Source organism: Crassostrea angulata, chromosome 2 (assembly GCF_025612915.1).
Source record: "Crassostrea angulata isolate pt1a10 chromosome 2, ASM2561291v2, whole genome shotgun sequence".
Lineage (NCBI taxonomy): Eukaryota > Metazoa > Mollusca > Bivalvia > Ostreida > Ostreidae > Magallana > Magallana angulata.
The window spans coordinates 9,302,914-9,320,003 of NC_069112.1; the positions used below are offsets into that span (position 1 = coordinate 9,302,914).

At 32.8% G+C, this 17,090-nt stretch overlaps 1 protein-coding gene across 2 annotated transcripts; it reads right to left on the reverse strand.

Moving 5' to 3' along the window:
* Positions 1-1,519: 1,519 nt before the first annotated feature.
* Positions 1,520-8,320, reverse strand: LOC128172989 (multiple epidermal growth factor-like domains protein 6). Of its 2 annotated transcripts, none has more exons than XM_052838737.1 (9): positions 8,227-8,320; positions 5,734-6,255; positions 5,490-5,630; positions 3,764-3,904; positions 2,747-2,887; positions 2,494-2,619; positions 2,242-2,352; positions 1,869-1,989; positions 1,520-1,758 (listed from the first exon to the last, which is right to left on the reverse strand). In XM_052838737.1, exons 1-9 carry the CDS (start codon positions 8,282-8,284, stop codon positions 1,626-1,628), a joined length of 1,494 nt encoding a protein of 497 aa, XP_052694697.1. In that variant the 5' UTR covers positions 8,285-8,320; the 3' UTR covers positions 1,520-1,625. The 2 variants fall into 2 exon arrangements, with proteins under 2 accessions (XP_052694697.1, XP_052694698.1); XM_052838738.1 differs by having other exon boundaries at positions 1,669-1,758; positions 1,853-1,989.
* Between the last annotated feature and the right edge of the window lie 8,770 nt (positions 8,321-17,090).

The following is a 17,090-nucleotide window of genomic DNA, read 5'->3' on the forward strand; positions in this document are numbered from 1 at the left end:
TCTTGGACAACTCCCTAGGGCAAAGACTCCTGTACAACCATGACGTTGTTTGCGATCGGCATTCATTTTGAGCAGATTGATTGATTATAAGGTGTACTTCTTTCAAACAGATTACATGTACGTTTTCCATCTAGTTTTCATGCCCAAAATATCAAATGCGCATTTTACACCTGTGCTTATTACATTCGACACAAGCATGTTTTATTATTATCATAGCACTTAACGTAAATAAGGCTTTGATTTTACGTTATTCAAAAGAAAATAATGTAAATTACATGATGCAGATTTATCACTCATCATATTATTTTACAATCAGGATTTACTCTTCTAGGATAAGAAATCGATTATCCCTGAAATTAAAAACACCGCGATTTAAATGCACTTACACATGAAATCGTGAAATTTTAGATACGTGGAATTAAAGACATTTACAGTAATCCACTTGTGGACTTATGATTACTGATCAATAATAACAACTTTAAACATTTTTTTTAAATTTTTTTGATCAACAACATGCAACAATCGAGGTTATATTAGGTCACTAAATGAAAAATGGCTAGTTAAAATCGGAAGAAATAAATAAATAAATAGATGCCTGGAAGCCAAATAATATTTAAGTATGCGTCATGCAGAGAGACAGATGGAACAGTCCTTAAAAAAATAAGGATCAAAAGTAATGTGTATAGTTTGTGTAATGTTAGCGTAACCCAAGCGTTACCAAAGCAGAAAGAAGTATTAGTAGAGCGCATGGCCCAGTGATCATAAGCGTTAGGCTAGTTTCCAAAGGTCGCTGGTTCAAGCCCTGCTGTGATCGTTGCTTTTGTCGGTGTGTCACAAGGCACTTCTACTTCTCAGTCTAACCAGCTTAAGTCGGGTACCGGTATATGCAAGGAGTTTACACCCAGTATATGCAGGAGTTTACATACGGCAGACTGGTTTTTATATCAAGGGGGAGTCAATCTGCCTAGCACCGCGAATATCAGGGGGAAACACCGACTTAATACACCTTGGTGGTCCGGAGAAGGACATTTTTTAACAAAAAGAATAGTATCGTAAAATGTCATGGTAACTTTAATCCTGAACATTTATCAAGTATTTTTTTATTATCATTCTAACAATATAAAGTTCACAATCATCACTTAATTAACATAGTCTGTAGCTTTTTTTTAATAAAACATCTGAGTTAAGAAATACACAGGAGAATGTGTTTGACTTATAGTGTCACAAAGAAGAAATTGCCATCTATCTAAAAAAAAAGATATATTTTCCAAAACTGCTTTTTTGCAATGAGTACAATATTTAAGAAAAAAAGATTAATTCCAATTTTTTTAACTATTTCAATAAATCAATGCAATATTTTTTCTTCAATTTTGATTTTTTTTAATTGACGACCAACATGTATTGAGAAAAATTCTAAAGATTTATTATTTGATCCCATATTAAGTATTCAGAACAAAAAAATGTCCTTGTTGCAAGAAAAAAAAGGTTTTCATTAAGTCAATAATCTTTTCAATATAGGTAAATAACAATGTTCATTTTTTTTTTAAATTTTATAACAAAAATATAAATAGTTAAAACAACAAAAGTGCAATGCAAGTAAACACTGATACCGCTGAATTTTTTTTTCAAAAGACTTGACAAAAGACAAATGTTAGTGTAGAGTAGACTTTCTGTAGTGATTCGTTCTTCGATGTGCAGGTTGAACCAGCAGAGTCACAACATTGACAGTTTCTGTTTTCCATATACTTTGAATGGATCCTTAATTTAATATCCATATCTTAAGTCAATTCATTTATGAGTAAAAGAAAACAAAATACTGAAGTGAACACTCTGTTGTCAAGTACATGGTAACCTGTTACTATGTGTACCTCAATTCTAACAGAAAGGAACCAATGGCAACAATGTTTACAATGACTGAGGCCGAGAGTCCAACAATAAAAACTATGGTTACTGGTGTTATATGTTTCGAATCGTCATTCTGTTGAGTACCTGTGTTGAACAGTAAATACAATAAACTGGTAAGGGTTTTTAGACGTCTTTACAGGTCACACAATAAATGTAGTACATCTGAAGGGGAAAAATACCAACTGAACACTTACCAAACGAGTAATATGAAACTTTTATTTTATCACAAATTTGAATCAAATTAAATGCATTACTTACAGTACAATTTTCAACAGAACATTTTTAAACAATTATTTTTTACAAACTGGATTAACAGATTAGCATAAAATGCATTACCTAGTGTACAGTTTCCATACAGACAGCTGCCGTTGAATCTGTCACATCTCTGATCGATACAGTATCCACCACATGGATACTGGCAATTCTCTCCGAACGACCAAACACACTCTGAAAAAAAATCATCTTAAACCATTTCGAGTGCAAAGAATATTCACATTTCATAAAAATCATTAGCATGCGGGCAGACACAAAGGGACAGATCCATGTAGACACAACGTTATGGCCCTTGCACTGTGTAATTTATATTACCTGTAGTACAATTTGGACCCATCCATCCTGCCTTGCAAGAACACAATCCGTCCGTGTGTCGACACGTCTTACAATTAGGAGAACAAACAAGAGAACAGTTTTTGCCGTAATATCCTTTTTTGCATACTGCAATATGTGTAGGAAAAAATTGTGATAATTAAAATACAAACTAAAAGAAAAAAGATATTGTCTTCCTCAAATCGATGTATTTCTTAAGAATAGGTGGAAAATGTAAATGTATTGAATGTCTCACTGTTATCACAAAGTGCTCCAATGTACCCGTCCTGACAACCATTAAAACACATCCCAGTGACGTGGTCACATGATTCATTGTTAACACAATGGCCGCTACAATTCTCGCTACAGTTCATTCCAAAATATCCGGTTGAACACTCTAAGTAAAGGGATAACACATTAAATTCATAAATAATGAATGTTTTTTCTTTCAAAGAAAATGACGTGTATTTAAAAGAAAATATATGAATAAATGCAAAACTATTACAACCATTTCATGCATATCTTTGCAATTTTCGCGTCGCCATGGTATCCGATTTTAATGACATGCTACGAAATTTTAATGCAGAGCTATGAGATTTCTATGTTATGCTATAAGAAATTAAAATGAAGGGCTTAATGATATGGTATAGTTTGCTACAATGATATTGTATGCTGTAAGAAATGAACAAAAACGCCTCCTTTACTGGAGAGTTTTACATTTAGAAACAGAATGATAAGTAAAAATGTACCACTGATGTGAAATGTGAACATTTATTGTTTGAAATAAAAACATTTGAAATTGAGTTAAAATCAGGTCGCATGCTATGCTTTAGTGTGCTATGACGAATGGGAATCTATGTTTTTTTTGCTAAAGTATGGGACTTAAATGTTATAATATGAGATTCCAATGCTGTGCCATGGGTTTTAAATGTTATGCTCTGCTATCGTGTATATTGTAAAATATCTGCTTTAATTGACTGTATAACACCATCAAAATTCTTGATAGAAATTAAGGCGATGTTTGAGCTAATCTAAAAATATCAATCTAAAAGTAAAACCAGTTTGCGACCCTCCTTACGTTTAAAATTCATATTTAAATCTGTTTGTACCTTGTGCGACAGATAACTTGTGACATCGTTCACTTGTGCCAGCCAAAGAACTTTTATAAATCAAACATATTTACATGTATTATATTATAATTTGTGTCCATCATGTTTAGAAATATATTTTTGTTTTATATTGACTTGTTAAAAAAAAAGTTGTAATCACTAACCTGTGCCGCAGTCACTATTAATGTACCCTGGAATGCACCCTCCATCACAATCACCAGTCGTTTTGTTACATGGGGAATCATCCAAACAATGGCCGCTGCACTTGTTGATACATTCATAACCAAAGGTACCGTCCTCGCATTCTTTTAAATATATTTTTGATTTGTTTTACCTGTCATTAATCCAAACAAGAGGCCCATGGGCCACATCGCTTACCTGAGGAACAATAGGTATGATAAAATCAGCTTAATGGAGTCATAATACAAACAATCTGAACAATGTACAATAATACATGTAGATCCTGTATAAATAAAATCCATTTTTCCCTCTGGATATTCTTATGTTTATAATCATTAGTCCCTTTTCTAACAGGATGATTTTATAGTCATATCACATGTTGAGTATTGCAGTTCTCAAAAAGATCCTGAACAAGTGTTTATATATGGGATATAAAGCTACATCAAACTCTGAACCTTCTTGTGAGGCCGAAGAATTGTCCTGACGCCAAAGTCCTAACAATTATAAAGAATCATCGGGCTAATTAGTTTCTGAGAAGAAGATTTTTAAAGATTTACTCTATATATTCCTAACACAACATCCCCCCCCCAATTGTAGCCTCACCCTACCCCCAGGGATCATGATTTTCACAACTTTGAATCTACACTACCTGAGGATGCTACCACACAAGTTTCAGCTTACCTGGCTGATTAGTTTCTGAGAAGAAGATTTTTAAAGATTTACTCTATATATTCTTATGTAAAAATTCGCCCCCCCCCCCCTTGTGGCCCCACCCTACCCCTGGGGGTCATAATTTTCACAACTTTAAATCTACACTACTTGAGGATGCTTCCTAAAAGTTTCAGCTTTCCTGGCTGATTAGTTTCTGAGAGGAAGTTTTTTAAAGATTTACTCTATATATTCCTATGTAAAATTTCGAGCCCCCATTGTGGCCCCACCCTACCCCTGGGGGTCGTGAATTTCACAACTTGGAATCTACACTACCTGAGGATGCTTCCACACAAGTTCCAGCTTTACTGGCTGATTAGTTTCTGAGAAGTTTTTTTTAAAGATTTACTCTATTTATTCCTATGTAAAATTTCGAGTCCCCATTGTGGCCCCACCCTACCCCTGGGGGTCATGAATTTCACAACTTGGAATCTACACTACCTGGGAATGCTTCCACACAAATTTCAGCTTTTCTGGCTGATTAGTTTCCGAAGGGAAGATTTTTAAAGATTTACTCTATATATTCATATGTAAAACTCTGAGCCCCCATTGTGTCCCCACCCTACCCCTTGGGGTCATGAATTTCACAACTTGGAATGTACAGTACCTGAGGATGCTTCCGCACAAGTTTCAGCTTTCCTGTTTTTCTGGTTCTTGAGACGAAGATTTTTGAAAATTTCTCGAAATTGTTCATTAATTTCTAATTATCTCATAAGTTTCACAACTGTGAATCCCCTTTGCCTAAGGATGAATTGTGCCAAGTTTGGCTGAAATTGGCCCAGTATTTCTTGAGAAGATGTTGAAAATGTGAAAAGTTTACGGACAGACAGACGGACGACAGACAAAATGTGATCAGAATAGCTCACTTGAGCTTTCAGCTCAGGTGAGCTAAAAAGCATTTCGTGTTCATTTACATTGAAAGTTCTGATATTTAAGTGTCATTTAACACTTGAATTGTTTCAAATTGATTTTCAAGCAAGATCATACAGACAGAACCGCTACCTTTCTCACATCTGTATCCTGTCCAACCAAGAGAGCAGCCTCGTTCACAGTGACCGGTCACGTAGTTACAGATAATGTTGTCCCGACAATGTCCTGAACATTGGTGATTACATTCCTCACCGAACCAGCCATCTACACATTCTGTTGTAGTCAGAAATAAAAATATGGATATATTTAATACCATACCTTCAAATCTGGTTTAAATTTTGGAATTCAATGCAAAATGATTACAGATTACACAGACTTTTTTGGCAATATGTTCCCGTCCATCCAGGTTTGCATTTAGTACATGTTCCATGTTGAGGGTGACAGCTGTTGTCTTTACAGTTAGTGGGACATGGAGTATCGCAATGATTTTTATAGAAGCCAGGTTTACACGAAGAACAGGTGCCATGTTCTTGGTCACAATCGCTGTCTTTGCAGTTAGTTGGACAATATATTTTACACTGACTCCCATAAAAGCCAGGATCACACGACAAACAGGTCCCGTCCCCCATGTCACAATCGTTGTTTTTGCAGTTGGTTGGGCAGGTTACCCCACATTTACTCCCATAGAAGCCAGATTTACATGTCGAACACGTGCCATCCCCTCTGTGACAGGTATTCCCGTAACAGTGGTTTGGGCAATAATTGTCGCAGCGACTCCCATAGCGACCTGTCTTACACGTATAGCAGTTCCCATTTCCTGACTGGCATGTGTTGTCTATACAGTTGATAGGACAGGAAATGTTACAATACGTCCCGTAGAAGCCAGTATAACTACAACCTATATAAAGTCAAAATTTTATTAGTAAATAATATCGAATGTTAACTATTAACACTAAAATTGCAAAATATATGGCCTCTCTTTCGATGGCATTGTTGACAAAGCGTAATTTCACATCTACTAGCAATTATATGTTATATTATTGCTGTAAACTAGGTATTTTGGTACAGAAAAAAACATAAATCAAATATATCATGTACCTAGAGCTGTGCACATGTTCATCTTACACCAACTTAAATAAACAATTTGAAAAAAATGCTAAATTACATGAGGGCACAAATTAAAAAAAACAACAATTGATGTATCATTATCAGTACACTTCAAAGTAGGGTGGAGAACATTATAACACAAACTTCTGTAATCGAATTGTACCTCTATTTATTTAAGAAATAAACAACAATTTAAAAAGTTCAATGGGATATGAAGTTGTCACGTGAAGCCAGAAGGGCTTCTCAGTAGATTTGATCGCGTACCAACCAACTTCTTATCCTGGTGAACTTTTAAACATTGCTGTTTATTACTTATATTTACGTATGGAAAAGACAACACGTTCAGAACTGTTAAAATTACCGAGATTTTAAGTTTACAATAATCCAAGCGACCAGCGATAAGCGCGTGCTATAATCGTTGTGACGTCACCAAAATGTTCATACAGAATTGAACGTTTTCGCTATTCTATAGGTTCATATAAGGAAGCATATTTGCAAATGTAAATATAATTTATTCTTATCTCAAAACCAAGGTTTACCATCATTGTCAGATTGAATTAAACTTAATGTAGTTGTGTTTCATGCAAAAATTGGCCAAAAAAAAAATATCTAAATATTGTTTTTTTCAAAACGAGAGAGAGAGAGATGGTATAACGTGCGAATACCAACTATTGCCGAAAAATACACAAGTTTCCTCTATTACTCTTTTCATGTAAGCTGTCATGTAAAAATGTTTAGGCAAATCTCTGCACTGTTCATTTAATTAATTTGAGGAATTATTTTTATTTTATTCTCATCAATATCGACTTATTTCTAAAAATGAACCCTGTTCATGACCTTCGATTTACAAGAAATTCAAGTACCAATTATTGCCGCTTATATTTGTTCTTATTTTCCAGTAATTAATGGGTAAAAAAGGTTAACATTTTAAAATAATTTAACAATATAAGATAAAATGCACGAATATAACATAAAAATTATATCTTAAACGCAATTCAATCATATTATAAGCATTATTCTATCGATGTCCCTGTGGCCACATGCACACAAACGGAGGAACATGTGCTTCACATATCTCGGGACAAATGATTAGAAATTAAAGAAATCCATTGTTTATTTATTGAAATCTATTTTAAAATAAGTATTAGTATGTCCAGTTTAAGAAATAATGTGTGTGAAAGTTAATAGCAACGCCTCTGATCTACACCGCAGGTGCATGTGGATAAATTTTTGATCCGCCTCAGGTTGCAAACAAAATGGCGTCTTACAAGGAAGCAGACGCTTGGGTTTCTTTGTTAAATATTGTGAAGTAGAAATGATATCTTGCTTATATTTGTCAAATATCATAACACATAGGTAAACATGAGTGGCATGTGTCATCGCACGGATACAATTGAGATACGTTTTCATAGGCTTACCTTTGTTAAGGTGAGTTCCGAAATGTTTGAAGTAAATTGTCTTTTTTTGAATTTTGGTTTGTAGCTAAAAACAACGAATAGATAGCCGAAATCTTGCTGTTTTTATAACAATCGGCAATAATGGGTACTCGGCATGATGGGTACTCGCACGTTAGTTGATACAACATCATTATTAAGCGTATGCTTTATATAGGGTACAGTAGGAGATTGTTGGAAAAAACCCGATTGCAATGTTTGTCTGATTTGTTTTCTTAGGTTTTATATGTCTAATCTAATTCTAATCTAATCTAATTATAAAGCGGCTGTTAAATACATATAGGCAACAAAAAAGTCGTGCTACTTACTATAGGCATGAGTCACAGACAAATGAGCCAGACATAGAAGAATTGAGATACAATTCATAGCTTTGGTGAATCACTAACAACCCACTGCAAAACGCTAAAGGTATGCACCCGGATAAAATAATCTTATCAGTCCTCATGTGTACATTTCAAACTTTTTATGTCAATATGCCTATTAGTCACGGAAATTTTTTTCAATCAATATTATGAAGAACTTATCAAAGTAATTCTGGTTGAATAGAAAAAAAATGTGTTTTATGAATGTTATTGATTTTTTATGATAATCGAGTGGATGAAGTAAGGTAAAAAAATATTTCTAAATGTCAAAACTATTTGGCAAACAGTAGTCACATGAACCTGGCAACAATATTTGAAACTTCCACGGAAGTGGAATAAGAAACCTGCCTAAAGAAGGCTTTGCTTTATAAGAATTAAACATTTTAAAAAAATCTATATAATGGTGAAACATGACAAGCGACATTTAAACAATGTTGTTTTTAAATCTACAGCAGTAAATTAGATTTACCAGTATCTTTTTTTCCTAATTTAGCAAATTTATACAGGGTTATGATGAATTTCTAGGAACCACAAATCAATTTTTGGGAGTTGATTTTAATCAACTCTCCTATGCAGTCACTCAGACAAACCGAAAGTGAAACAGTGTTTGGACCTCAGCACAAATCATTGCTGCTGACAAGACTTAGTTCTTGAAAATAATTGATAAATTCGATGTAATGTATGCTAAAGCATTGTTTTTCAAGTAAACTTATTTATAAATACGTTGAAAATAGTCAGATTTTAAATGGTACGAACAATTTAAATATGTTTTGTAGTCGTATGTATTCCTACGCCAGAGTTCAATATAGTCTCGTTCAACTCGACGCTCGGCTGTCTCTGTAAGTGCTTGTCGGAGATTTATGGTGTCAGCCGAGCGTTTGGTTGAACGAGACTAGAGTTCAATATTGCTTGGATCCATACAATTTTCGAGAAATATTTCTATTACTGATACATTGTTTGATTGAATTAATTTTATCTTTAAATATTATTAAATATTATTTAACATGGTTTATATGGGGGTTTCTCGATAATTTGTCGAAAAGGTCCAAAAGTTCAAATTATAAAAATGTGCATAATTCAAATTAGAAACTACACGTACTTGTCATGCAAAATAACATATCATTGATTTTAAAATAAATAAACATCGGCAAAATCAACTCCCGTCAGTTCTTCAGTACTTTGATTTATTCTAATGCCCATTGTTGTCAAATTAAAAAAAAAATATATGCGGAAATAAACTTATGAAGAAATTTGCAGATAATCTTTTTTCACGGCGCAAATTAATTTGCTCACACCGAAAGTTTTTTTTTTCCTTTTTGTTCATAAATTCAATATTGATTTCACATGACCCATATCTAAAGACCCAAAGGGGATTTTTTTTTTACTTTTTAATGTATCGAACAAGAATGTAGGCATTAACGTTGAGAACCTAGAAGTTTGCAACATTTATTTAATTTAAATTTTCAAATATTTTTAAAAAGCATCGCATATTGCTAAAAAAAAACAAACCATTAAAAATAGCTTCCAATCAATTAGTTATAGTATGAAAGGCAATAGAAAAAAATCAAAGCATAATAATACAAAACAGTATAAACTTCAATTAGTTTATTAATCAGATATAGTCATTGTACGGTTTTAAACAATAATAATCGGAACTATCTAAGCATTTTATCTTAACTTTTTTTATTATTAGCTTCTTGCATATCTGGTTATTATAGTATGCATAACCGAGAGCAATTTTAACATCATCAGCATCTTTTAAAAAAAAAACAACGAATTAAACATTTCGGTCAGTTATCTTTCTTTCATAACAGTTCAGGGTGTCACAAAATACACTGCCTTTCCATTGACAACCTTTAGCGACTCTAATTCTGTGCAAAAACTCTTTTTTATACTGCAAAAAATCAAAGTGTTGCTTCTTTGAAATTCTTGCAATTTTTTGGTGATCCTGAAATGGCAACGTTTAAGACGACGAGAAGATAACAATGCTTTAATTTTCGGAAATTGTAAATGAAACTAGTTATATAATTTATATATTAAATTACAGCGCTTGCGCACGTGTTGGATTGGTATACGTGAGTAGAGTGAGTGTTTTTGTATGAGAGTTAAAAATGTTTAATATGGACAATGACAAGAATGGATAATAGAGTCATATGACTTATTCTTCTCTCCCGCCAAAATCTTACTCAACACTGGCATTCTCCGCCTAGCACTTGAACGGGTGAGAATGATGCATAGAGTATAGAAATATACAACGTATATATAATTATACATGTAGCATTAGGATTGTTTGTCCCGGTAAGAATTAATGCTCATTCTATTTATTACTGTTTCATTTCATTGTCGGTGTTCAATTGTCTTGTCATTTGTGTCTATTCTGTGTTACTCGTATAATTACAAAATTTGTTTTTCTGTATAATAAATATTCCTGAACAGCGACTCAAGCTTGACTTTTTTATACCACTGGCTAACAGTGTTTACATCTTTCATACATGCAGCAACACGGAACTCATTGTTAATTATTTCATTTTAGCATTGATTTTCGATTTCTTTTCTTTTTTGGGGGGAGGGGGGGGTCTACTTCATCCACTATATCAACTAGTGACATAGGAGAATCAAAGTACTGAAAACCAGGCTCTTTTGGTGTGTCTTTATGCATATTGTGTAGTAAAGACTGAAAATCTCTCTCTCTCTCTCTGTCTTTCTCCCTGTCTTTCTCTCTGCCTCATGCTTTTAAAGTCGGCAAAGCGCCCGAGAGCACCCAAATTTTGTAAGCGGCTTTAATAAAAAATATGTATGTCTTGTAGAAAAAAATTCAACAGTTGCTGCCTTGAATTTTGCAACAAGCGCCAATCCCCATTTCTTCAACGCGCAGCAAAGTAGTTTATTGAAATTCATGCGCATTGTATGTGTCCAAAATGTATAGTCTTGTTTTTAAAACAAGCCATTAATAAGAAAACTAGAAAAGATAAACAATTCTCTCGAAATTAAAAGAAAATAAACAAAATGCCAAAACTTTTGACAAAACGTTGCTCTCTGTGTGTAACTATTTGGTAAAGCGGAAGCTTTTACTTTGACGCTGTTTTGTTTGTTTTTTAACTTTTGAATTTGAAGTTGTCAGCAGAGCCCGGCTAAAAATGCAAATATATTGAACTAAAGTTAATACTAATATTATATATATTGAAAAATGGGTGAATTTGAACCTTAATTGATACAATTAAGTATGAATTAGTGTTCTTTCAATTCTTTTATTATACAGTTATCTATGAATTTGATTTTTTTTAAATTTACTTTTTTGGCATGTACCTCTTCATACGTAATTAACTCATTAATTGTTGAAGGTACCCCTAATGCTATTTTAAAATGTATTATTATCGGTCACTTAATTTAGAAATACGTGGAATAGATTCATACATTATTTTGACCCTCACACGTGCGCAGAACCGAGCAGGCTTTCCAGAATTTATTCATTTTCGGCTGCCATACATTCTTTCACTTTGACAACTTGGCGTATGCATTCTTTTGCATGATCAATTTTCAACACATAAGTACTATTGGGTGTGAATTTTTACTATAATTAATACAATTTCGAAGTTGTATCAATAATAGACGTCTAGGAAGTATGATAACATTAAAATGGTATAATTAAAGATTAGAACACTGACAACTGATGCAACTTTATATCAGATACTTTATCCTTAAAGGTACGACCTTGAATTTGAATATTAATGAATTATATATGATATTTTGCAATGTTTTAAAATCATTTGTTTTTCGCTGTTCACTGCAACTGAAAAAAAGTTTAAATCCTGGAGAAGATTATTACCTTGATTTCCAGTTTGCTTTTCAATTCTTTTATCGATATACTCAAGTAAGGTTTATTATAATATGTACATGCTTACAAAACACACGACCGTTTGCCTGCATAAGAGCTCCTATTTCAAATAATGAAGACATATATAATAGACCGTTGGTGTCCAATGTCAAGAAAAAGTTTTCAATATTATATCTGACACTCCTTTTAGCCAACAGAGACGTTTAGAGAGGTGCGTACAAGCAAGCTCAAGTAAATTGGCAAAAATATCGATTTCGAAATTTTCTTTCTTTTTTTTCAATTGTGCATGTACCTAATCTTTGAAATGTGTACCCATTTAAAACATCTGTCTTGCAAAAGAAAACAGTTATATGTGAGATATAAATCAGTATTTGTGGTAGGTGCACCATTTATATTACCTATCCGTAGACTTTTCGCTCCGCCCCACATTTAGAGGTCTTTAAATGCATAAGCGCATATTGGTACATTTTCTACTTCAGCTAGTCGATGTATTTTGTCAAAACTTTTCTAGATATGAAAAGGAAATAATGTATCTCATATCTTTTGTATGTAACTTGTTTCCAAAAAAAAAAATTAGAAGGTCCAATATACATAGCATAGACTTCGGTATGCCTGTTCGACGTGACCTTATATGTCATTTATCTTTATTCACAAGAGTTCATTATTTGTAAGTTTTATTATCAACATATTTTATTTCAAATCGCTACGTTACCCCGACTGGTAGGAATTTAGCGATAAATAAAGTCACGTGATATGTAAACGAGTCTTGTCCGATCCGCTTAGTTCCTCCATATGTATATTGTCTATTGTACTATGGTACACATATTCTGTTGATTTTATCCACTGGAAAGACAGAGTGAAAACCATAACGAAACTCACTGTTACAGGACATCCATAATCATCTTTAATGCGTCAGTCATGACAATAAAATATAAAACGATCCAAGCTATCAACAAAAATCCTGATTTTTCATATTCATTCGCTTTCGTTTAAATATTTCAAAAGAGATTTTCTATAACTCACTGTATAAAAGGGTCTCTTCACCTGTTTAGTGATATTACCTTAAAAACATTTCTGTTGCATACAAACTGCTACCATTATTTGTTGAACTCCAGTAGTGCAATAAAATTATATCAATACTTGCAATAATGTACTCATTTTTGCGTGTTTCTTTTATATCATTAATGGATGCGAATTTGGACCCTAAATCATAAAATTTGAATTGTATCATTGATTGATGTTTATGAATTTCGTTAATAATACCCTTATCTGCATAAACTGAAATCTAAACACAAACAACAGGTTCCAAAATAGAATGCAAACCTCAAAATTTGAAAAATACATAATTTGCTTTTAATTAGAAATCTCAACTTTGACCAAGAAACGTTATGTCAAATTGTTAATTTAAGTTTCAACGTTATTGTAATAAGCTTGTCAAATTGCATTTCAACGATACTTTACGTTAGTTATGACCAACGTTTCTAAAAAGATGAGCAGATGTCCATAAATGAAGAAAAAATAAAACCGGAATCTCAACATTCATGTTTGCCAATTAGATAGAGACGTCAGATTATTACGTTGTATTTCCCGTCATTCTGTGTGTGGAGCACCTACACACAGTTTTGAAAAGTTGTTGATTTAAAAAAAGGCATTAATGCTTAGTATATATTTTTTTAAAATATCAAAGCAATGGTAAGTAAGCTATGTAACCATTTGCCTCACAAAAAGGAAATTTTAAAAACTCACATCTGTTTCTAACGTGACATGAGCACTGTCGATCTACACAATGAAGCTCTGATCCGGCTGCACATGTAGGATACAAACATTCACCATCCGAATTACATGGCTTTCCAGTCCCTTAAAAAAAGTTAAAAGAGTGGTCAAGCATAGACTAGTTGATTAATTGTTCTCGAACAAAAAGAAGTATTTCCACCTTATTTTTTTTTAAACAATTGATTGCTCAATAAGGTATACAAAAATTAATATATCTGTGATATTTGTTGTACTACAAATGAAAAACCACAAAACCATTCATGCTTTTTAAGAGATTTTTTTGTGTTTTAAGCCATTGTTTTAAGAATTTCCTGGGTTGTTTTTTTTATCGAATATCTCCTTTGAATTACTTTTCTTAATTATTTTTTTTACTTATTCTGAGCAAAACTGATGTGCTCGCCAAGTGAATATTCTTTAAACAAGAATATAAATAGAAAACCTAACAATAGAAGAGAGTGTTCTAGAGACTAGCTGTCTTCAGCTTTGAACAATATGAATGGAATCATTAAAAAAGCAATTTCCACTTTAGTAACCACAGGGCTTGGTATAATACCTGGCTGACCAATTCAAAACCTTATTGCGCAATCTAACAAGTTATTGAAACCCTTACTTTGATTCCGTTTTTCAAAAGAAATGAAAATTCTTTAATAAACATATTTAAAAATGACTTTGGTCTTTGCCTTTATGTCATTTTGGTCGAATAAGGTAGACGCTCCCATACCAAGTAGTCTAAAGTCTCAATGATAGATAATACAAAAATCAAAAAAAAGATTTTTATCTAATATTTTTGGAGATCGTTGACTGTTTGTTAATGTCATTTTTCGTTGAAAAACCTTCTAGGTGTACTGAAGATATTGGTAAAAGTTTCAAGTCTCTTTTTCTTATGGTTTTAGAAGAGTAGCGATAACAGGCATTTCCTATTCAAAGGGCAATAACTTTGTAAGTGAAAGGAGTTATGAACACAGGATCATTTGGTACAAAAACTTTCAATGACCAATTGCATAAAAGTTTGATATGTTTGGATAACCCTAATGACGAGAAGTAACCCCGAGATAAATAAGAAAAATAAAAAAAACATGAAGAAATCAAACAATCTTTGACCTGGAAGGTGGAAAGACCTAAATATTAAACAGTTTAGATAGCAAACTATAACAATACGCACGGGACAACTTTTAAAAAAGAAAAACTCACTAAAAATGTTAAACTTAGCGTACATAAAAATCTGCTTAATCATGTTGTTTTAATCATTTTGACGGCTAAAGAAAACAAAAATTCACCGCCATAATCCAGGCACGTACACATACGATCTATGCAGTGAAGTCCTCGTGGACACCTATGGCGAATACAATCACCCAAATTGTTGCGCATGGGTCTGCATTTGTTGAAAATTCAAGTAAGGTAAAAGTAAGACAATGTTGTAATTAAATGAACATGCCAAGATTTTTACATCAATATTTTTGGAGATATTTATTTTTCAAATTTAGAACTAACGTATCATCTTTAATTGAAATCTTGAACTTACGTATCGTGAGGCATGCTGTTATTAAACAACATGTGATATATGGCAATAACTTTAAGCCACCTTTAAGCTATATGTGTTGCTTAAAGGTGGCTTAAAGAAAGCGTAAAGATGGCTTAAAGACTATCTTCAAGCCCCCTTTAAGGACAACTCATAAGTCCTTAATGTCCAAACTTCTTTAAGCCACCTTTAAGCTACCTTTAAGCCACCTTTAAGCCAGCCACCTTTTAGCTATTAAAAAAATTTAATTCAATATTGTGCTTAATTTACCAACAAAATGTATCAACTTTATAAAAGAAAAGGTATTAAAAACGGTTTTTGATCTAGAAAATAATATGAAAAAAACCGCCCACGGCGAGAATTGAACCCGGGACACTTTGTTTACTAGCATCACCGTCTTCCTCTGCGCCACGATAACTTACATATTTACGGGTGTTTTTTATATCCTATATACCAGTGGATATTGCATCAATGTATTGAATGTGTTTACTTGAAAAGATTCTGACAAACCATTCAGTTTGTAACAATCAATTATATCTAATTTATGAATTACATGCATGCATGTATTTAGAATGACATACGGAACTTGGTCTTCAGTGAACAAAAATATATTATACCTAAATGGAAACCGTTAGGCTCACTAGTAGGCTTTCTTAGTTAAAAAAATTAAACCGAGTAGATATACCTTCATCTAATTTATCGCTATAAAAATGTAAGAACAAAATGAAATCATTTCTTTTATTAAATGCATTGAAACTATTAGTGTATTTGCTCAATTTCCCGCAATTTCCAAGTTTTCATGATCGCGGCGCCGTTCCAGTATGTTTAAATATTTAATTGTATACATGATTTTAAACTATCAATTCTATAACAAACAATATTACCAATTACCAGTGACGTATTTACTGCATGTGGCAATTGCAAATGATGTATACATACACTTGTACATACAATTGTAAGATGTACCAGGCTGGGTATGTGACATATTTACCCTTACACATATATTTAAATAATTAACCCCTATTTACGATCACCGGTACATTAATTAATTAGCCTCATGATTTTACTCTTACATACATGTATCGTTGATTTGTAGACGTAATATTTTTGAAACCCAGAGCTAGGAAATAATACTTTGAAAATGAATTACAAATCAAATGTAAATTAACTTTTATTCACTAGACTTATCGTATACTCTTACATACTAAGATTCAACGCCTTTAGAAACCCTGACGTGCACCTGGGCACACGGCACACCTGTTGTGTATATCTTGTATACTTAGTATTCTGTGTTAGTTCCAGGGGTTTTCTTAAGTTGGACAAACAACAGACTTTAATTAGATATACACAAACGTGCACCTGGGCACACGACACAACTGTTGTGTATATCTTGTATAATCTGTGTTAGTTCCAGGGGTTTTCTTAAGTTGGACAAACAATAGACTGAAATTAGATATACACAAACGAACAAAACTATGTCTAGACATACAAAGCAGTAATATCCTGCCCGATATAACAAAGGCAGTTTAGAGTCTTTTCATATTTAACTTGTATCTAGCAGATCTAGAGTTAGACCTAGATATAATGAAAATTGAAAAGAAAATACAAACCTTAAACCGATTAACAAATTAAATCATGCATTTTTGGTTCAGTATCTTTATTTTGTTTAATAACCGGATGAAC

Bases quoted from the DNA above. Each gene is read 5' to 3' on its own strand.
- LOC128172989 (XM_052838737.1), bottom strand. From the start codon at position 8,284: ATGAATTGTATCTCAATTCTTCTATGTCTGGCTCATTTGTCTGTGACT. The intron at 3,905-5,489 runs GTAGCGGTTCTG...TATATTTAAAAG, and splicing joins AGGATACAGATGTGAGAAAG to AATGCGAGGACGGTACCTTT. The intron at 1,990-2,241 runs GTAATGCATTTT...TGTTCAACACAG, and splicing joins GTATGGAAACTGTACACTAG to GTACTCAACAGAATGACGAT.